We start from the raw sequence: 23,344 nt of genomic DNA on the forward strand, positions 1-23,344 counted from the left end.
ATTACGCTCCAGAGATACGGCTCTTCTCTGGCCCTTGTCATGGGAGTGTTTTTTACGTGAGTTGTCATGCCCGGAAACAGCGACAATTTGCCCGTAATCGAACGTGCTTGAAATTGGTTTGAAATTCAATCTCTCCGCCAGTGCCAAGCCGTAGAAATCCGGGGTCTTGTGTGCTTTCTTATCTGAAACCGTCAACCCTCAGTATTCCCTGTGAGCATGTTTAGATTGATATTATAATTGGTTTTCGGCATTGTAAGAGCATTCATTACCCTTACCTCCAACCCTAATTCTATGATAACCCAACCTAACCATAACCCCATCCTAAACACCCAACCGTAATCTTACGATATCCCAACCCTAATTTTATGATACCCCACATAGAGTTTGAAAACTAGAAAATTTTCGCCTTATCCAAATTTAATTAGAATTAGAATGATAGCTGCAGTTATTTCTAAATTATACTAGAATTGGAATTACCACACTTACATACCAAACCCCCAACCCAACTAAACCAATTATAAAGGCCATGAATTTTGACATGTTCGTACAGAACAATGATTACCAACGGTCATATTTTGGTTCTTAAAAAAGTACACCAGGCCCGGAATCTTCGTTTCTTATCGAGATACCCTCTATCTTCTTGTTTCCGATTGTTCTTGCCAGATTCAACTTGAGAGATTACGGTCCGTTCTTGGTATTGTAATGGCGGTCTTTTTTACGTGAGTTTCCCTTCTTTAGGCCACCTCGGGTGTGTTTCTGGTCGATCATGACTTGAATGTAATTTGCTATTTTCGTAATTTAATTAATTAATCCACCCCATCTACTGGTAATTTAGTGTACGATTGTCCGATATATTCATATTGAAATGAACCCGAATATTTTCGGTTAACCCTCATTAGAGGTAATCGTCTGCAACTTGTAAAGAAATCAAAAGAATATTGTATATCGACAATCGTAACAACAAAATGTTTTTCAATTCTCTTCTATTGAATAAATATATTCACGTTAAAAAAAAACCGGCTGCCACACGCCAGGGTTGATCGTCAGCAACTAGCAGGTCGTTCATTCGTTTATTTATGTGCCTTTGAGTAGTAGTTTCTGCCAACGGAAAGATTTCGTGTATAATCTAAAAATATTACTTGCAGCCTCGATGATTCAAATTATTTATGCCTGTCATCTCATATTTTGTGATACAATTGTTGATATGCAATGTTCTTTCCGATTCTCTACTAGTTGCTGCCGATTACCCCTGATGAGTGTCAGTCGAAAATTTTGGGTTTATTTCAATATCAATGTATTATTCAATTGTATATCAAAGGTTCGTAGTATCTGTTTTATATAGAACTGCAACTTTTGGGCCTATCGCCTAGGCCAGTGGTTCCCAACCGGGGGGGGAATTCCCCCCTTGGGGGAATTTCGAAATTTTTAGGGGGAAATCTGGCTTAATTTATTTTAGGGGAAATCTGGCTTTGGCATTGTATCGGAAGATACACTGGGTTCACAAGGTTTTTAGATTTTTATGGTATAGAATTGTCAAGTAGAAATTATTTCTTTGCAATTGTATGTTTCTTTGTCGGATTGCAAGCTAAGTGAATGTTTAAATGCCTTCCGTAGATATTACAACCCCTGATAAAGTGGGGCTCACGAGACGATCTCGTTGGGTCCACGACAGCCTCTCGACCAAATTGCTACTAAGCAGGAAAACGTCAAGCCGAATTTAGGACAAGGCCGCTAGTGAAATTGTTTAACTTTTTAAGCCAACATATGAGCTAACGTGAAAAACATACCGTACCAAATTCATCGATTCAACCCAAGTCCATAGCCAGCGGACTTGGTCATTTATTTTTGTCAGCGGCTACCCGATCGGTCAAAACAGGTCAAATCTGACTGTACTTCACCAAAGTTTAGTGAGGTCCGCATTCGAAATAGTTCGGACATATCTGCATATGTTTGGCCATTAATTGCTTAATCAACAAATGGCTGCGCGTTAAAAAGCACATATTCTTTAGTCACAGGCAACTTTTTCATAGGGGGGAATTTTAGCTCAAATGTTGGCCAAGGGGGGCAGGAGACGAAAAAGGTTGGGAACCACTGGCCTAGGCAGTAGCATTATACAATCTTCAGGAGTCAGTGCGAAAGACACTTCCATATCATCGACAAAATACTTTTAAACAGCATACTGTTATTTATGCCACTTTTCATGTCAACTTTACAAACTCAATTCTCAGATTACACTCGAAGAAGTGCCGTTCAATATTGTGTTGTTGATCATTATTATCGCCGCGTGAGTCCAAGCATTGTAGCGAATCACTTTCGATAATTTGCTGTGCTTGAAATAATTCAATCTCTTCCCGTAGACACTGACTCTATAGCAGGGCGGTTCATGCCACAAGTAGAGCAGCTAAGCAACTGGTTACCAGGTCTGGGCAAAATGGAATACCTGAGTGATTCAAGTCGAGTATGATTCGTTATGAGTATGGATGGTATGGCCAGTTCTGCATCATATTAAAGATAATTGGGCGTTGATTCGACCATACCTATTTCACTTTGTGACAATTATCAGAACTAGTACTCAATTCAGATGCCTCTGCTTGAATCATTGAGCCCAGCTATAACATCTAGTGCCCCCAGCTGCTCTTTTGGATGGACTTTCCTGCACGCGTGTGAGCTCATCTTGCGAGTAGCGCAAATTTCTTGGTCAATTCTCCTATCATTCGACCTTCTGCTGTACATTGTACAATGGTCTTTTTCAGATCACAGACCTGTCGCTGCATCTATTCAAAATGTAGTCGATAGTTTCTTGTCATATTTTGGATGCAAGTTTGTGGAAATTCAATTTCCATCCCTTTCAATGTAGACAGATATTGGTAACTCTATCAATGTACAACAATCAGATTTACTCTAATATCGTTTTTCTCGGGTTATGAGATAGATATGTAGTGTAAGTTCTTAACTCTTGTGTGGTCATATGGTTAAGGAACATTGCAATATGTAAGTTAAGCCAATAATATCAAGTAAATATCACATTTGGAATGTAATATCGGTATTGGCAATTTGAGGTAAAAGAATTGCAATTTACATGACGTCTCAACATGATATTAGGGAGTCAGAGAATTATAATCTGCGACTGCCAGACTTGGAACATTGATTTGTTTCTTATAGCTTGCAGGTGCCCAGATGCATATTTCTAGTTTATTTCATGTCCAAGCGTAGCAATGACTGTAAAGCTGTTCAAACATCTGATATCAGTCATGCTATAATGACCTCAAGACTGTTCATAAAAAGTGTGTCAACTAAAACTGTGCTTTTTATCCTCTCTTGCATGATACTAATTGCTCTTTGGTTATTCCACTGTAATTAGCAATAATTTGAATCGGTATTTGTCTGAGGATTCGTACTATTCCTGGTTACCCATTTTCAGCGTATTCCTGCTTCTTCTGATTGGCGTTGCGGTGTTTTGGAAGCTGCACACAATTTGGTTGCGTTATAACCGAAGACGGGTATGTTATTCGTTTCATCTTACAGTGACAGAAAATGCGTTATTTTTCTCCGTCTTATTGTAGCAAAGAGAAGTGGAACTGACTGAAATGGCAGCAAGGCCGTACTCGTGTATAGATTTTGATTATTCTGACGATTACAAACTGGGAAAGGTAAGTTGAGCACCTCATAATTACAACTAGGGTTGTTTAAAAATAACATATTCTCCACTTTATAAAATTGTTAGTTTGCCTGAAAAAACACTACATATCAAATTTTGCTCAACGCCAACCCGTGGATGCGAAGTTAAAAAGAGGTGTAAAATTTTGTATTCTAAATCATAATATTCAGTCGGAAATTCAATAAATCCTTACCCGAAAATAGCTCTTTTTTTCTAATGCACAATTTTCCGTCCCAATAACTTCGCTTTTTCTATTTTGAATTGAGAATTGAGAAAAATTACTTATGCATCGTTCTTTTAGACAAGCTAACAATTTCATGGAGTATCCAGTAAAATTTGAAGAATAATGTTTTTTTTTGTATTAAATCCAAAGTTTCTAATCTCTTTCTAGTCTCTCACCGTCAATTTTACCAGCAATCAACTGATTGATGAACCAGTATTACTCATATTTTCAGAATCCAGCCCATTTCACAACGCAGTCTATCAGCGGAGCGGGTGCGTCCGTGGGCTCGGTTTTGCTTTGGATCCCATACGGGTGAGGAGATAATTCTACTTGTGTAATTATACCAATTAGAACGAAATGCTGGTAATCTAATTTGTGGAAATGTTTCCATGGTCTCATTATAAATGTAAGCTAATTTCTCGCTCTTCACAATTCGGTAGTCCTAATTCTATTCTACTTTTAAAAAGCTGAAAATGTTTTAGTTGCTTATCCACACATCGAGAGATTGGTTTTGTGTCTTTTTGCAGTGATCAAGACGACCGTGAGCCTCAAATAGCCGTTGGTAGCGCTCTGGTCAAATCCAAAGTCACCCGGAAAGAAAAGCCGAAGAAAACGATGATTTGGAACAGGAATCGGGACACGTCTGGATTCGACAACCCAGTTCTTGAGATTGAAACTCCCGATACTGAGAGAAATCCCTCTAGTGAATGATATTGTAAAAAATCGTTGGTCCAGTCGTTTGTTATGGCCTATTTAGTGCACTGCCAGCAGAGTGATCGGCGGATTTATTGTCAAATGTTGATTGGTAAGCTATTCGCAAAGATTTAAAAAATCCTACATGTACAATTGAATAATATATTCAAATCGAAATGAACCCGAATGCAACCATTGACAATGTTATATTACCCCTGACGAGTGTCAGCCGGAAATATTCGGGTTTATTTTGATATCAATATAACATCCAATTGTATATTTTATTGCTCTGTACCTTCAAGAATCTCTTGTCTGTTTATCTTCATGATGTAGGCAAAGATTTTCTAAATCTTCAACGGAAAAAGCCGTGTGTGTATATTATAAATTGTTTCTCACTGTGTGGATGTTTTCTGGTTCAAGAAATTGTATGCCCTTGAAGCACTTCTTACAATTTAGTTCCAATGATCCTTAATTTATCCTTAAAAACCTCACCGCTTTCTAAGCAAATCCTGCATTTTCTTCCTGCGCAGAATTTTTGCATTGAACGACTTCTCCAAGATTAGCATTTCTTGTGTAAAATATAGTATTTCTAAGATAATTATACAATGCGCATGCAGTTCTTGTATGCCATGTGTCAACAGATATATTACAGTGCGTTGAAATTTCCGTCTAATGAATGTCGATATCAAAAGCGAATTGAATTCGAGTGACCAGAAGAGATATGGCGTATGTTATATGGCAGTGGTCGGGAACCTATGGCTCGCGAGCCATATATGGCTCTTTTGGGTATAAGATATGGCTCTTTGTCATATTTTTTTATCCTGTACTTATATTTCTCGATATTGCAGCAACTTATGTTACTAAAGTTTCTCAACGGCCAGAATAACTATTTCAGTGGTTCCCAACGTGGGCTTTATCGCCCCCCCAGGGGGCGATTTGGCGGTCTAGGGGGGCGAAAATGACGAAGGGGTCGAAGATGAAAAAAGGAGGGACGGCGGGCGAAGGGGTGATAGGGGGGCGATGGCGCGTCAGTTTGTGTGCCCAATTTTCGGTACACAAGATTTGGGGGGCGATGATCGGTGTTGACCTTGAAAGGGGGTGATGGGTCGAAAAGGTTGGGAACCACTGAATTTGAAAGATCAAGGCAGTGGCGTATCCAGCGTTACGCGCACGGACCCCTTTACAAAATCCTCAAAATTGCTGACCAATATCCCTCGCGAATTCGATGTATACTCGGCATCGCGCGCTGCGTAGTCTTGGATTACACCATGCGTTGAGTGATCAAGAGAATAGCAGACAAGGGGACGCTTACATGAGTCTGGTTTTCAAATACACATTGTCTTCCTGATCTACGGCGAGAAATGAACCGCTTTGGAAGTGACATTCCAATTACAAATCCAAATTACAAAAACGCTTCGCTATCCACGTCCAAATTGATAAGGTGTTCAACATCGAGAAAACCATAACCGAGAATGCCATTACCGACAATGGACACCACCGATAATGGACATTATCGATAATGGACACTACAGAGAATGAGCACCATCGAGAATAGACATTACCGAGAATGTAATGTATGCAATGTATGCAATCTCACGCTCTTTCCCGCATCTTGAGCTCCGCGTACCACAGGTGGTAGGAGTTGACAGGAACCCTCCACCAAAGCCCCTGCACGCCTGTTTTGTTGAAGTTTCCGTTCAGATTGCTGTTGCCGCAACCGTCATGCCACCAGCCTGATTCGTACTGAGAAGCGCAACTACCGTCATCACCATTGTCGTACGTTGCGAATTGGTTGTTGTTGCTCTGATCGTCGGTCGCATTCCCGGAGAATCCGGACACGTGCAGTCTGTACTGGTCGAATGCGGGTCCGATGCTGAAGGACCTGGGAACATTAGTTTGCGGGCGGGATATCATAAGACTGTGAGCGCCATAGTGCGGATCATTATCATCAATACTTTCATTCGCCAACCATGAAATTGGCAAAAATACAGTGACGGTTGTTGGCATGTTTCTACGCTACCGTTGACTCAGTCGCAATCTGGCGTTGGGAAATATGAAAAGAGGACGCTTTTTTAGGATTTACAAACTTCCAAAACCGGAGATACAAAGATTTATGAAATGCGCCGAAATAATAACACCATCGATTCACATTCACCTGTATTTAGCAACCGAATAAACCCCATCTCTCGTGATCATTTTGATTTTCATCTCCATATTCCCTGTCTTGGTCAATTGATGCAACGCTTCCAGGCCTAAAAGAAAGTAGATTGCCTGTTGATTACAAACTCGATCGCTCTTGGCGCAGTGACAAGATGGTGAAACAAATAGGCCTACTACATCAGTGCTCGCTCTGATCTCGCTCACACTGTCAAATTACTTTACCATAGATTTGCTAGATCACGACCAATATGTCACCACGCTTATGACGGCGTGGGCGCACTTCATGCGATAATACAAAAGTTGAGAAGTCATACCCAACCAATGATCTCCTTGCAAATCGCCGAATCCATTCACGTAATCGTCCCAACCTCTGTTGAAATCAACGTATCCGTTCACTCTGCGCTGGAAAACCTTTCACGAAAATGGAAATAACTAAAAATTTCTGCAACAATCGCGCACTCAACTCACGGTCCAGTTCCCTCCATCGTCAGTTACGTCACAGAAAACATTCGTGATTCCGATTTCCGGTATGTTTAATTTAAACACCCCCCCAAAATCATTACGCGCTGATTCCAATTGGGCGTCCTCACAACTTCTCGCAAGACCTAGAAAGAATGAATGATAGCGAATTAGGGATGGTGTGAACCTCTGGAGGTTCACACAGGTGAAGTGATGGCCTATATTATATGGCACTTTCATGTTGACGTTCTAAACGTCACCAAATGTATCAACTGGGGCAATCAAGTGATATGATAATAGCATAAAATCGAAATCGCTCGTCGCTTTGCCGACAATTTCGACGAGAACTTGCAAGGGAATCAAAGATTACGTCTTAACGGCCCAGGCCAGACCGGACAATGTATTCGGCGTCTGAGTATTGCTACGTTTCCATTGAGTAGAGTGTGAAACAGGCTTCTATTCTTGCTACCGATATTACCCCATTAACAAGTTACACAGCAGTAGCCAACACCTCAATCGCACGGATTTGGTTTTTTGGATTTGGTTTTTATGGTATAATAAACATATGAAGTCAAGATTGGCCCCGTAAGCCTGCTAGATTTCTTACATCAGACAGCGATATCAATTTCATTGATAGGTTGAATAACATCATTAGCTGAATACTAGTAGTATATGTAGTGTATTTCGCTCTTGATGTTGTGTGATTGCAGGTCAAGCTCACAGCAGAGAGTCACTAAATATTCGCAAACGGAAAGCTGGATATTTCAAGCAAACTTTCGTAACAAAGCAGGTAAAATTTTTGAGATTGTCAAGGTGCATGCTCGTTTAGTGTTGATTTTTTTATGCTGCCAGAGCCATGCATAGAGTGGCCCGCAGTTGAACTGCAATAAATTTCACCCCAAGATGTTATAATGAAGTGAAAATTGTAATATATGAAAAAGGTTCACGGTGCATAACCTACCAAGGTTCGTTTGTGAACGTGAACCTCTAAATTTCTGAGGTTCGCACACACAACGCGAACGTGAACCTTACGTTCACACCATCACTAATAGCGATGGAAATCTCTCCATAGCCTTGGAATATCAGATTGGCGGCAGTGAACAGCGTGACACAGTGCTCTGAACGTAATGCGTACTACCGGTCCCTTGATATTTTAATGCTAAACCACGGAAGAGTGTCGGTACCCCCCACCGGATCTTGACGTGTTGTGGTTATGGCGTTGACATCATTTGTTAGTGCATTCAATACTGTTTGTATATTAACGGAACATGCTCAAACATCTATTGTCTCTTTTATATCAGTATAAGTCTGATGGTGAAATGAAAAGAGTGCAGCGTTGGCGAAGGCAGCAGTTCATAAAATATCGTCCTCCAAGTTCAACCTGCAGCGACAATGTCCATGATCATCCGATTATCACTGCTAAAGATATCTGGCTGACAGTACATCGCACGAATATGAGGCCAGTGGAATTACCCAGATATCTGGGTGTCATAAGTTACATAAGTTTCATAAGTTTACATAAGTTTACATAAGTTTCATAAGTAAGTTTCATAAGTTTCCATCAGTTTCAATACGTCATTTTATGCATTTTATATGATTGTCTGTGTGTATTTGACCGGTATTTTGAATGCATGCTCGTGGTGGATTTTATTATAATTAACATGATAGTGAAAACATATTGTCAAATTGTCATGTCTTGCAACATAGGTTTTTATATCTGTCAGAAAGCAACAATGATTCAGGTAGCGATAGGGTTACTGGCGATTGTAAGCTGCAGTAGCGAGAGGGTAAATGCACGGCAACAAAGGGGTTAATGAGTCTGCAGCTGAAGTGCGAAAATTGTATCTTTGAAGCATCATTTTGACATCGAATGCGCAGGACGATCGCATCCGATTTTGTTGACTGGGACGCCGGGCGTTCGCTTCCCATTTTGTAGACTGGGTTTTGATGTCTATGCCTCGAACTTAAAGTTTACATTAAATGCGATTAATTCCATAGGTGGATAAATAAGCGTTTAATGTATCGATTTAGGGATCCGACCCGCCAAGTAGGCCTACTTAAGTTTTTCCATATCCGGTCCGCCGACTGCAGAAGTTGCCCACCAATGGGTTGGTGCAAGGTCCGGTATCAGTGCGTGGATGGTATGGCGTAAATATGATATTTAAAACCGAAATATGGCCTATTATTGCCATTGTTGACACTTGGAAGTTTCAGTACAGATTAAACTCATACCGAGTTCAAGAAACATTATTTTACTCAGGAGGCTTCGCGCCTCTCCTCAGATGCCTCATCGCCCTGTAACCCCAAAATCAGACTCGAATTTTGCATTATGACGGAGTTTGTCATCGTGACGCACAATGTCGTCTGGAATAACAATGACGCAGCTCAGGAGCAAGTGATCAGCTGCGATGAGAGCAAGAGTACCTACAATGGCCAGCGCGAAAACGAGCAATGCTCTTGTGTCTCGTCACAGATATACATTGCGGTATCAATGACGGGTGTCCATAATTTCTCCTAGTCTCCTTCTAGTCTAAAACAACGTAAGCAATTTAGTCCACACCGATTACTTGGTGACTTAAAATTGACTCGAATATTTTGCTTCGAGTCACGAGTCAATCCACATCTCTGAAACGCCGAGTCAAGACACGTCAAGTCATGACTCGATCCGCATCATCACTGATTCATGGTAATTTATGTGTGGAGAGGAGGCGATGTATCACACCTACTCAAGTTAGACTCAGTCAAGTATTGAGCGACTCATTCCCTGCGCATAGCTCAAAACCTAGAAGCAATATAGCCTACTAACGGCTGCAGTTTTTGCCATAATATCTTTCGGTGCAGTTACACGTATAGTATACGGTTGGGTTTCATTATGCAGACATGTTCCGCTATGTTGACAGGGATTTGGGTGATGTTTATTGTAATTTTGTGTACGGAAACAACGCGACAAGACAAACCTTCTGAATTTAGTAACATCCAGGTTTTGTGGCAGTGATCGAGTGTACTTCTGGGCGTATGGCTCAAGAATTAACAACGATGTACTTACCACTACAGTTTTTACCATAGTATCCATCGGTGCAATTACACGAATAGTACGGATGAGTGACAGTACTAAGACATGCTCCGTTATGTTGACATACATTCGGATGGTGTTCGCAGTAATTTTCTAGATGGAAAGAGAGAGAGAGAGCGATGTGTCAAACCTACTGAATCTATACACAGCCAAGTGTTGTGAATAGGGTTGCATTTAAAACAAACGTTTTTTTAAACACTTTGCTTAAAACATCTTATTAACAGTGTTTTAAACAAATGCCTTTTTTAAATAAAATTGTGCGAAAACTTTCGAAAACGTATAACAGGAGCCTACGATTTGCACCCAACACTGTGGACGTATACGATATCGACTATCGAGCGGCTCGAACCCCGGACATCATCGTTGGTTCGACAGTTATAGTAAGTATATAAAGATTGGTGCGGAATGGGTGTTCTTATGATGATGACCGTCGACCGAAAAATGACAGTAGCCGGAAGCCCTTTTCGTCGAAGCATAGCCATATATACGCTACATTTTTAATTGCCAACGCCACTCCACTGTGGCGTCACAATCACAGCTTGGTGGCGTCATGACTTGAAAACACACATGTTTTAAACAAGGGCCATGTTTTAAACATGTTTGTTTTAAATTGGCTTTTATACTTGAAAGAACCCTAGTCACGGCACTGAGCGACTTATTTCCTGGGCATTGCTCAAAAATTATAGAAGCGATATACTTACGGCTGCAGTTTTTTCCATAATATCCGTCGGTGCAGTCACATGAATAGTACGGATGAGTGACATTCTTTAGACATGTCCCGTTATGTTGACAAACATCGGGGTGGTGTTCACAGAAATTTTCTAAATAGAAACGAAGCGATGTGTCAATCGTACTGAATTTATACACAACCAAGTGTTGTGGCAGTGAGCGAGTCAATTTCTGAAGATATCTCAAGAATTAGAAACCATGTAGGCTACTTACCACTGCAGTTTTTTCCATAATATCCGTCGGTGCAATTACACGTATGGTACGGATGAGTGTTATTATTCAGACATGTTCCGTTATGTTGACAGTGATTCGGGTGGTGTTCACAATATTTCTCTATGGAAACGAAGCGATAACTGGGTCACACTTACACAAGTTATAGAGAAACAGAGTGTTGTGACAATGAGCGAGTCTTCTAATGGACAAACCTCAAGAATTAGAAGCGGTAAACTTACGGCTGCAGTTTTTTCCGTAATATCCGTCGGTGCAATCGCACGTGTAGTACGGGTGATTGTCATAATTCAGACATTTTCCTCCAGGTTGACAGGTATTCGGGTGATGATTGCAATAGTCACCTTTATTGACAAAAGCGACATCATCTTAAAGTTCTTGGTTATAGATAGCATATATACCGGCGAATGTGCTGGGTCCCGACTATATCTCTTCTTATCGACAAGGACAAACGTAACAAGGACTATCACCGGCAATCCTACGGATTCACTGGTTCACTTGCATGTATACTTGAATAGTACCGTAACTTGCGATTTTTCAAAAATGTGCCTCCAATTATACAGCGATTCGGGAAGTGCCTATTTTGAATACTGTATAATAGGCTACGCCTTGCGGAATGGGTTTATGATTTAGCTTAGCCCGATGCTAAGCTCTTGTGAGCCACGACCAGACACTACAACAGGTACATGCTAACTATTCACATTAATATTTCTGACAAGTGTATTCAATAACAATAAAATATTTCGCGCCTCGTGCGATGTTCTTTTTGCTGTTTGCGATTGGTAATTACAGAGCGGTATTTAATTTATTGATACATAATCCATATCATCGTTGCCAATCATGATATGATGGGTCTTGCAAGTAGTCGAAAGCATATGCTTACCCCGCGTTTACTCTTAATCTGCAATATTTTTAATGACGACAATAAGTCACGACTCCATTGTAACGTGGCTATATTATTTCCATACAGTGCGTTGAAATTTCCGTTCAATAAATGTCGATATCAAAAGCGAATTGAATTCGAGTGCCCAGAAGAGATACGGCGTTTTAATAACAAAACCATTTCTCAGAAGTCAAAGTTTTCGCGAAGTAATCCACTAAAGAACCGTCAATTAAGAGATAATGAAGGGAGATTAAGAATGGCTTCATTAGCAACAAATTACGTCCATTTAGAGGCGATACGTGTATGACGTCACGTCCAACTTCATGTCGATTGCAAAACATATGCAATGACGATATACTGTGTTGTTTCAGCGCCGACTGTGATTTCGAGGGAGTCAGATCATCGATATCGTTTATGAAATACGTAGAATCGCTTTTATCAGGAAGCTCGCCTGATGAACAATCAGATCTGATGTTTTTACGCAAACAAGGAAACGACTTTCTAACAAACTGTAGGGTTTTGGTGTCATGGAATTTTCCACGACCATCACAAAACGGGCGACAACTATTCGTATCAATAGGGCAGCGGTTCCAAGCTTACCATGCATAACGGACGACGTTGTAACAACGAAAGATGTGACGGGCGGCAGAACATTATTACCACGTATTCCCAATATTTAATTCGCTGCATTAACCAGTCCTTTGGTTTGTATGTTTGATATTCATGATGTCCTGCCACCCCACGCGAAGGGGGTCTGATGACAACCCATGGTCTCCTTCCACAGCCCTAGCTAAATCAACCGATCGGGCATCGCCAGCGGCACTCCTCACGGCAAGTATAATCGCTTTTTTCAGGAAGCTGGCCTGATGAACAATCAGATCTGATGTTTTTACGCAAACAAGGAAACGACTTTCTAACAAACTGTAGGGTTTTGGTGTCATGGAATTTTCCACGACGATCACAAAACGGGTAACAACCATTCGTATCAATGGGGCAGCGGTTCTATACTTTACATGCATAACGGACGACGTTGTAACAACGACAGGTGCGACGGGCGGCAGAACATTATTACCATGTATTCGCAATATTTGATTCGCTGCATTAACCAGTCCTTTGGTTTGTTTGTTTGATATTCATGATGATCATGCCATAAATGCCATCATCAAGTCAACAGTTTCAACTCCTCCGCGATGGAGTATGTACAAAGGGTCACAGGTCACTATATAAGTCGGCTAATATCTCTAAATAAAACATAGAATGCAGCTAAAGAAATATTTCAATCATGAAATCAAGATCACCCGGATGGTGTGCACAGTAGAACTGTTCAAAAATAACCTTTTTTTAGGATTCCAGCCATTCACTTATTAAATTGTCAGGTTACGCTTCACACCAAATTTGGTTCAATGGTATTTTGAGTAATCTGTCGTCTGACAAGAGAATCTGATGGCAGACAGACCCGCTCTACTAGTTCACATTCGACCAATCATCGTGATTGATTGCGAGAATTGTTGATTGTTGCGAGAGCATTCCCGGACACGTGCGTATTCTGCAACTTTGACAGAACTGACGTAGGTGACTGACGTAGTCACGACTCCATTGTAACGCGGTTAAAACTAGTGACGTCACAATGTAACAGCCAAATTTTGGAGGATATGTCTCCTAGCTACACCCTTTTATATCACTCATACAAAGTACGCACTATAAGTTTCTGTGTGGATTGAACACGTGTCTGTTGCGATTAATCGCGACGGTGTCTCGTGTTTTGACCGGGATGTTGATTATAATTTATCATATTCAAAACATAAATTACAATTACATGCTTTGTGGTGAAATTTATATGACCCAATGCGAAATTAGATCATATATTTCATTCCCAATTCCCCCCTGTCTTAATCTACTAGTACCAATTTACATGAGCCCGCATTTATTGAATACTATGTTGCATTAGATATTACATTGGATATTACATTTCCCACTGTTCCCACTGTTTCCCACAGTACATTTCTTATTCTCTTCTTCTGATCTGCGTTGAAGATCCCTCATTATATCCGACATCATTTCCGCACCCTACATGAAATGTACACAGAGTAGAACGTTTGTCGAACACGTAAAGCTACTTGCATACCAACCCCGCAATCCCCCTTTGAGATCCATTTGCCATTGACGTAGCTTCTCGAGCAAAATTGCGCTGAAAAAGAGAAATTTCAATCCGATTCTAAATGGAACATAATTCGCTCGCACCTGACGAACGCGAGAAGACGGCGATCACGAAAATAATGAGAATCCTATACTTGAGCGACATTTTCGGAACTGAATTGATAAGATAGATAGATGGTGGTGGGTAGGTGCACAATATAATGCGACCGACTTCAACTAAGCCACACACGCAAATGTGTATCATAGTTCCGCTTGCAACAATTTATCAGGAATTTCATTTTTAGATACGCAGTCAACTTTCTATCAATTCCAAAACGTGTGCAATGACTGACAATGCTGTATTGTTTCAGCGTCTACTGTGATTTCGAGGGAGTCAGGTCATCGTTATCGTAGAATCGCCTTTTTTCGGGAAGCTCGCCTGATGAACCATCAGATCTGATGTTCTGACGCAAACTATAGGGTTTTGACGACATGGAATTTTCCACGAACATTACAAAACGGTCAACGACTATTCATAACAATACGACAGCGGTTTTAAACTTTCCATGCATAACTCGCCTGATGAACCATCAGATCCCATGTTTTGACGCAAACAAGGAAACGTTGACTTCCGTACAAAATATAGGGTTTGGCGTCATGGAATTCTCCTCGACCATCACAAAACGGGCAACAACTAATCGTATCAATAGGGCAGCAGTTCCCAACTTTCCATGCATAACGGACGACATTGTAACAATGACAAATGCGGCGGGCCCTGGAACACTATTACCATGTATTTGGAATATTTAATTCACTGCATTAACCACTCCTTTGGTCTGTTTGTTTCTGACATTCATGGTGTTTCGACTCCATTGGTCATTTTACACCAGATCGTTATTCAGATTACGTATTTACCGACTTGTTGCACGGCCCACTTTCAGGCTTTAGGTAAGGTTATCTATAGTCTGCACCATGCTGTCCCTGAGTGCTGAACGCCGAGCTGGATGGATAGCCGATACCTGTAGTAGGGCGAGACAATCGAACACAAGAAAGAAAATGAAATCGTATAATAAGTAGGTACAAGCCTCAATGGCAAAAACGTTCGCCGATTCCATTACCATTGCGATAACGGACAGAGGCATACTTCGAATTTGCATACAGCAGGATAGCTCTCTTAACGAGATATCTACCTACTATAGTTGTTGAGCCGACTATTTTGAGGGTTCCAACCATCCCATATCGTATACGCCGGTTATATCAGGCGGTAATCGTCCATAGGCTCATACACCATGTTGTTTTGGAAAGTAGGTTACACAATTATGGCATAATTATACAACTTAATAAGAAACGCATTTTTTTAAACAATCATTTGTTTTCAATGCAACCCTAAGTACAGTGTCAGTTTGAAGCAGGAGCGGCCAACCGCTGGCTCGCGAGAATGTTTTGAGTCGCCCGGGAGGCAATTCTCGAAATTGGATTTGAAAGATTTAATATTTATCATTCCAGTGCCCATCATATTAATCCAATTATGCTTTGCGAACATAAATCGAGAAATACAGCAATGCAGGCAAAATCGATGTTTTAATCAACAGCCAATTGTCGCGACTCCAATACTGAGTAAAATCCCGTTGCGCTGGCGGTAAAGGTTAATTACTGATTGGCCGCGCGCGTTTGTAATCATCATTCTTGTCTGTCTTTCGTGTTCCAGAATTGTCTCGCCGTGCTATTGCTCAGTCCAGCGACGAGTGCCGAGCGCTCTGCAATCAATGGCCTAATGTCGCAATCACCTCAACGGGAGACAGCGTGGTGTTATGCGTGCACAGACAAATCTCGCTAATTGGTCGCGGCCGTGCGTAGCACTGATATTACTATAGTAAATAGTTGAATTGCAACTGAATATTAGCATCAGAATGGTCATTTCAAAAGGAGGGGGTTCCGACACCCCCTGGCTACGAGCCTGCCGCCACCCCATTCAATAATAAAAGTCGGCGCCTATGCCCTCACCCCGACCATACTCCTAACTTACTTACAACCCTAATATTCTGTACCCAACACGAAAAAAGAATCTATTTTTCCGTTTATAAATTTTGATATGTTCGATCTCGGGGGTATATCGGAGAAGCGCCACAAATTTTGTATTCAAAATCGTAGTGTCTACAGCGGGAAATTCCATAAATTCCTGCCGTAAATACTTTTTTCAAATCCACGATTTTCCGCTCCAATAACTTGACTTCTGCTGTTTGGAATTGGGAAAAATTTCTTATGCATTGTTTTTCAGTCAACCTAATAAAATTTGAAAAAGAATGTTTTTATGTTAAGACCAAAAGTTTCTGATCCCTCTCTAGTCTCTCACTGTGAATTTTACTAGCAATCAACTGATTGTTAACCAGTTTTACTCATATTTTTAGAATCCAGCCCATTTCACAACACAGCCTATCAGCGGAGCGAGTGCGTCCGTTGGTTCCGTTTTGCTGTGGATCCCATACGGGTGAGGAGATAATTCTGCTTGTTTAACTATACCAATTCGAACGAAATGACGGTAGTCTAATTAGTGGAAATGTTTCCATGGTCTCATTTTAAAGGTAATAAACCTAATTTCTCGTTTTCGACAATTCGGTAGTTCTAATTCTATTCTAATTTGTGAAAGCTGAAAATGTTCTAGTTACTTAGCTGCACATCGAGAGATTGATTTTGTGTCGATCAAGACGACCGTGAGCCTCAAATAGCCGTTGGTAGCGCTTTGATCAAATCCAAAGTGACTCAGAAAGAAAAGCCGAAGAAAACGATGATTTGGAAGAGGAATCGGGACACGTCTGCATTCGACAACCCAGTTCTTGAGATTGAAACTCCCGATATTGAGAGAAATCCCTCTAGCGATTGATATTGTAAAAAATCGTTGTTCTATGGCCTATTTAGTATACACTGCCAGCAGAGTGGTCGGAGATATAGTGTCGAATTTTGATTCGTGAGCTATTTGCGAAGATTTGAAAAATCCCACATGTACAATATTCATATCGAAATTAACCCGAATGTAACAATTGACAATGTTCTCTCCAATTTTCAACTAGTTGCTGACGATTACCGCTGACGAGTGTCAGCCGAAAATATTCGTTTTTTTTTTATATCAATATAATACCCAATTGTATGTTGAAGTTCTGTACCTCCAAGAATATCTTGTCTTTAAATCTTCAACAGAAAAAGGGCCTGCGTGTATATTATAAATTGTTTTCTCACTGTGTGGATGTTTCCACTGTTGATTAGGTTCATGAAATTGTATGCCCCTGAAGCAATTGTTACAGTTTAGTTCAAATGATGATGCATCCTTAATAACCTCAACTCTTTTTATAAGCAGATCGTGCATTTTCTTATTTTTCTGCACGCCCTGAATTTTTGCGTTTAACGACTTGCGTGAAATGTAGTAATAAGATAATTAATGTAATGCAGTTCTTGTATGCAATGTGTCAACAGATATAATATTTCCATACAGTGCGTTGAAATTTCCGTACGATAAATGTCGATATCAAAGGCCATTTGAATTTAACAACCTTGTGTCCCCGGGTGTTGTCTGAGAAAAATGATTGTTACAAACTTTTAAAACCCGCCGTCGCGGACATAGGGGATCGCAGTCATTTCCATGTTTTTATGCTCTCTTCCGCATCTTCATCTCCGAGAATCGCAGGAGGTTGGACCGACGCTCCCACCAAAATCCCTTGTCGTCTGTGTTGTGGAAGTTTCCATTCAGATTGGTATTGCCGCAGTCGCGATACCACCAGCCTCCTTCGCGTTCAGTAGCGCAATTCCTTGACGGATTGGGATCTGAGTAGTGATCTGCGTCTTTCGTCGAGAATTGCTGTTCGTTGCATTCCCGGAGAATCCGGATACGTGCAGACTGTACTTGTCGGATCCGGGGCTGATGCGGAAATTGCTGAATGAGATGAAAAGTCACGGAAGTGAAATAGCGTCAATATGCCTTTGTTTGGTTCATCGGCTTTTATTCCACCAATTCATATTTCATAATTTGTATATGAATGGATGCATCGAATCGAGTTTACCTGTATTTAGCAACCCAGTGAGTTCCCGTAGCTTTCAGGATCATGTTGATTTCCAATTCCATATTTCCGTCCTTCGTCATTTCGTGCAATTCCTCGAGCCCTGGAGATTATTTTGCGAACCAACAAAAAATGATATATGTTCTATCGTTCTATTTATATGCAGCTTTATTCAATTCAAAATTTATATTCACGCTACGCGGGGTTCAAAAAAGCTTTTTTCGAATTTCACCGGCTTGGTTGTCATATCGCCAGGTTACCTAACAAAACGTTGCACACCAAATTTGACCCAACTCCAACCAGTAGAAGGTCAGTTGAAATTTCGGTCATTTTTTAAATAATAGTATTTACGGTGATCAATTTCGTGTTCCAGGTAGGCCTGTGCCTGAAGAGGCGGGGATGTCTTTTCCACTTGTTTCGATCTTGACAAGGGCCTATGGTGGAGTTGGGATGAAGCCATCGTCAGTAAACGAAAAAAAGGATATGAAACTGATTAGTCGAAAATTTCTAATTCCATGATTTTATTTAAAAATAATTAAAGAGTTAGTCACCGTAAAAACTATTTTTTATTCAAATGCAAATTTTTTACAGCAATAACTTCGCTTCTAGTGGTTGGATTTGAGCAAAATTTGGTAATATAATTCAGGTACCAGGTTGCTATTGGGTGGGGGTAAGTAGCTATGTTTGCCTTTGACGAGTATCAATGTGAATGAACAGAGAGAGAGAGTTATGATATTCTTTTTCGCCTGCACCATCGAGATGCTTTGACGAGGGAGATGCGATACGGCCCTGAGGTCGGGAGTGGAAGTACGAACACCACAAGGACTCTCCGTGGGGCGAAGTTCCTATAGTAGCTAATTTAACGAGTATCTGTCGTCCAGATGGCTATGACGGCTCTCCGCCGGAAAGCAGCCGTACGCTATAGTAATAAAAAAACGGCCGTCAATAGCAAAAAGGTTGAACACCCCAGGATTAGGGGAACTACGGAATCGGTGTGCGGTCAGTGGTGTACGATGTTTGAGTTAACGTGAAAAGGGTGTACAACGACGAAAAAGGTTGAAGAGCGCGCCCTGCTCTAGATGACGCAGAAAACATTATTCAATACAGAATCAATCATACAATAGCCGAGTGCAGATCGACAAAATCCTGACACTTGAAGGGATTAGATGAAATTCAAAACCTTCCTACCGAGCCAGAAATCTCCATCACGATTCCCGAATCCCTTCACGTAATCAACCCAGCCTAGGTAGAATCTCACGTTACCGTATTTTCTTCGCTGGAAAACCTGCAAGGAGCAATTTAAATCTCACAAACCTCATGAATTCTTCGAGTTCATGGTTCGATGGTTCAAAATTTCATGCCTCGACCTTATTTGGAACCGAGCTTGTTCATTTCGTTACAAACGATGGAATTTTTAAAGATTTCAAAATCGACTCACAGTCCATTTCTTCTCTTCTTCTGATCTGCGTTTAAGATCCCTCATTCTCTCCGATATCATGTCCGCACCCTACATGAAATTTACACAGAGTATAGAGCGATTTTGGGAGACGTTAAACTGCTTGCATACCAACCCCGCAATCCCCCTCTGAGATCCATTTGCCGTCGACGTATCTTCTTGAGCAAAATTGCGCTGAAAGTGAGAAATTCTAATCCTATTCGAAATGAACACACAATTTCTTCGTACCTGACGAACGCGAGCAGACCGCAATAACGAACATAATGAGAATCCAACACTTGAGCGACATTTTCGGAACGAACGACGATATGATGTGTTGTTTCAGCGCCGACTGGGATTTCGAGGAAGTCAGACCATCGATCGTTCGTGAAATACGTAGAATCGCTATTTTCAGGAAGCTCACCTGATGAACCATTAGATCTGATGGTTTGACGCAAACAAGGAGACGTTGACTTCCTAACAAAATAAACGGTTCCGGCTTCATGGAATTTTGCACGACCATCATAAAGCAGGCATCAACCATTCGCATCAATAGGGCAGCGGCTCTCAACCTCCTGTGCATAACGGACGGCATCATAACAAACGCAGTTACAACGGACAGGAGAACTTTATTGCCATGTATTTGCAGTATTTAATTCAATGCATTAACCGCAGTCCTTTGGTCTGTTTGATATCAATCGTGTGTTCCACACCACATTGGTAATTTTACACTATGCCGTGGCTCTGATTACGAAGGTAGGCTATGTACCAACTTGTAAAACGGCCCACTTATTCCATGCTTAAGTAAGGCATTCTAGTCCAGTGGCGGTGCATGGTATGATATGATATGGAACAAGGATTTTCCATACTCCATACTTGCCTTACTCCCTCCATACCATAATTGCAATTTTCCGTACCATACCATACTTGATACATATTCCATACTTTCAAATACTTTATAATATCACAAGTATAGTAGGCTACCTTTTCTAGCACCTGTGTTGATATTTCGGGTGTAATTATTTCTTAAACCAGCCATGATCCGTATCTAATTCCTGATAATAGTTTTACTGAGTCTGTTTTGTTGAGGTTTAGTTCGCGGTGGTGAGGTGTCGCTTACACCTACAGCAGCTTCCGCGCGCAAAATAAAACTGTCAGCGGATTGTTATCTAGGACCCTTCACACGAATATCATCGCATTTCCGATACATTGACATGAGGAAAATGCCAGTTTGAAGTAAATATTTGCAAAATTATTTATATTATAGGCGCACCGACATAATATTCCAGCTGCAGGCGATCAATACAGCAGCGATCTGGGTGATTATTAGAATTTGTTTGGGGTTAGCGTGGCTAGAATAATATCAACGTTAATAAATTTGAGCGCTCGGGTCGTCATCTATGGGATTAGCAATTACGTTGCCGTTTAATGCTATGAAGCGAAAACAAATCTGCCAGTGTAGCATCACTCCGTAGGTTAGTTATCTATAGTGGAACTCAGCGGTCGCTAGCGCGATGTCTATATTTCAATGATGAGCAGCTGCGATGAGCACATTCACAAAACTCCGGCGATATTTCTATAACCATTCTCGAAACAAATACCATTGCTAGCTTTGCCATCATGCTTTCAAAACTACAAAATATAGTCATCGCTTTACTGGCGACGCCCTGGCAGGAGGGGAATTGAAGGACGGGGCGACAATTTACAACTATATCCTGGTTATGAATATACATATATGACGTCACACTGTCTCGTTAAAATCGAGGGCCAATGGTGCTTTTAACCCACTGTATTCAATGTGTATTGACTCGACTTGGACTCGAGTCATTGCTCATGACTCGAGACTCAGACGGTCAAGATCAAAATTTCATTGTAATTTCGAAGAACAGTGAAGTGACCACCCTATTGGGATTTCGCCTATTGGTACTGGTACTTGAAAATGCGACCAGAAATTATAAGAAGTGAGGAAAAGTAGTATACTATAAATGCGAACCATTGGATATCACCAAACAGAGCCGTCAACACAATGACCTGGACTCGGACTCGAGTCAAAATACCATGACTCAGACTCGACTCTCTGCCCAATTTTATCCAGTAGCCAGTACGATTTGAGGAAAAAAGTCATTTTTGAAGACCCCTAATGAACAGGGGTGTACGAGTTTTGAGCAAACGTTAAAAGGGTGTACCACGTCGAAAAAGGTTGAAGAGCACTGGTGTAGGCTATGCCCGTAAACCTAGTTTGAGCTTCAAGTTTAGTTGTCACACTTGAATACCCAGCCAGCTAAAAGCAGCATAATTGGTCATGGTCATCATCATCATATTGTTGGCCATGCCCTCCGAGCGCTCAAATTTAACAATACTGATCCTAATCGAAAGCTATTGTTGACCTGATTCCGGAAATACAATTTAAATACTGGTATGGAAATCGGCATTGTTCCGAATAATCGATCGATATAATTTCAATTATCATGGCCAATTGGTCAGTGTGTTGCGGCGCTCCGATTGTAAGGAACAATCGGCCTTGACGGCTATTTTGGAGTGGTTCTATTGCCATGTTAAGATATTAAATCGTGTTTTTGGAATCAGCGCGACACTAGCTTTTGATTGAGACCAGTTTGATTAAATTTAGCTCATGGGATGCCAGCTACAGGACTACCAATTACGCTGCTTTTATCCGACTGTGTACGCTGTGTAGCCTCATTTTGCCGCCCCCTTGGAGTCTGCCGCAGAGCCAAAACCGCCAAGTGCCTGCTACGCCACTGGTAATATGCGGCTTGTCCTCTAACAACGGAATATGATGGCAGACAGACTTCGAATCGAGGCAGCTATAAACGCTACCTTTCGATATCTCGACGCGTCCAGAGATGGTTAATCGTTTTGTGAATAGTCAGTAACCATATGTCTGTCTCCTTTGGTTACAACAACTTGCGCCCTCCTGGGCCATGACGACTTTTCTATTATAGCTGCCTCGAACATTCTCCCAATCTATGAATTAATGAATGCTTCATCCTGTCGGGAATAATACCTCGATTTTGTTGCGATGGGTTTGCAATCGGGATCGAGAAATCGGATCAGTCTTAAAATCTCGTAAGTTTATGCAGCGGCAAGGCTGTACTGTCCGACACACAATGTAGCCTATCACGAGGACGACTAAGCTTAAATATCACCTCTTTATGATGTTAGAGAAAGTCATGTCCCAAGATAACATCGGCGTAGAGATTAGAAACGATACTAATTTTAATGGATATCGCTACAGAGCCAAGTATTTTGGTCACTGCAACAATAGTGTCCTATATGGTGTGGACACAAGCAAATATCACGGTCCAGTGAAATTGGTCTACGACTCTACGTCATTTGGCTAAAGGCAAGTTGACGGTAATTTTTGATCGACTTGCCGAGTGTGAAATTTGATAAAACGGGTATCAATCGGAAGCTACTGTGGTACTGATTGCGAAAATATGAATTTTATTCTGCTCATGGTCCTGGAACCCCCCCAAAATCAGCCTCGAATTGTAACGGAGTTTGGCATTGTGACGCAACAAAGCAGTCCGCAGCCACATTACCATAAAATGTGATTTTCGCTGTTCATTTTTCCGTGATTAATCCAACAAATTGCCA

At 41.1% G+C, this 23,344-nt stretch overlaps 2 protein-coding genes across 7 annotated transcripts in view; one reads left to right on the forward strand and one right to left on the reverse strand.

The window, feature by feature from the left end:
* The window catches only part of LOC145454983 (attractin-like protein 1), a 35,179-nt gene extending 17,832 nt beyond the window's left edge, over positions 1-17,347 (forward strand). For 2 of the 6 annotated variants that reach the window (XM_080332926.1, XM_080332930.1), the window contains exons 25-29: positions 2,229-2,284; positions 3,422-3,500; positions 3,564-3,650; positions 4,114-4,193; positions 4,409-5,247. In XM_080332926.1, coding sequence (XP_080189052.1) covers positions 2,229-2,284; positions 3,422-3,500; positions 3,564-3,650; positions 4,114-4,193; positions 4,409-4,592 — 486 coding nt within the window. In that variant the 3' untranslated portion in view covers positions 4,593-5,247. Of the gene's footprint in view, positions 57-663; positions 720-2,228; positions 2,285-3,421; positions 3,501-3,563; positions 3,651-4,113; positions 4,194-4,408; positions 5,248-16,939 lie in introns of those variants that run through there. The other 4 variants (XM_080332929.1, XM_080332928.1, XM_080332927.1 and 1 more) reach the window with 4 other exon arrangements.
* Positions 1-23,221, reverse strand: LOC145454996 (uncharacterized). Its single transcript, XM_080332948.1, has 11 exons — positions 19,976-23,221; positions 14,236-14,294; positions 14,074-14,173; positions 11,448-11,567; positions 11,209-11,328; positions 10,968-11,087; positions 10,240-10,359; positions 7,203-7,339; positions 7,049-7,145; positions 6,730-6,826; positions 1-6,456 (listed from the first exon to the last, which is right to left on the reverse strand). The coding sequence occupies exons 1-11, from the start codon at positions 20,322-20,324 to the stop codon at positions 6,168-6,170; spliced, it is 1,608 nt and encodes a 535-aa protein (XP_080189074.1). The 5' UTR covers positions 20,325-23,221; the 3' UTR covers positions 1-6,167.
* Between the last annotated feature and the right edge of the window lie 123 nt (positions 23,222-23,344).

This window comes from Botryllus schlosseri, chromosome 14 (assembly GCF_051294905.1).
Source record: "Botryllus schlosseri isolate E-star chromosome 14, Bs_hap1, whole genome shotgun sequence".
Taxonomy (NCBI): domain Eukaryota; kingdom Metazoa; phylum Chordata; class Ascidiacea; order Stolidobranchia; family Styelidae; genus Botryllus; species Botryllus schlosseri.

What these genes read in the sequence shown, in the direction of transcription:
- LOC145454996 (XM_080332948.1), bottom strand. Translation starts at nt 20,324, where the DNA reads ATGATGCCGTCCGTTATGCACAGGAGGTTGAGAGCCGCTGCCCTATTG. An exon ending in TTACGGAAAAAACTGCAGCC is followed by an intron (nt 11,329 to 11,447) that starts GTAAGTTTACCG and finishes TCGTTTCCATAG; the next exon opens with AGAAATATTGTGAACACCAC. An exon ending in GCAAGGAGATCATTGGTTGG is followed by an intron (nt 6,827 to 7,048) that starts GTATGACTTCTC and finishes ACTTTCTTTTAG; the next exon opens with GCCTGGAAGCGTTGCATCAA.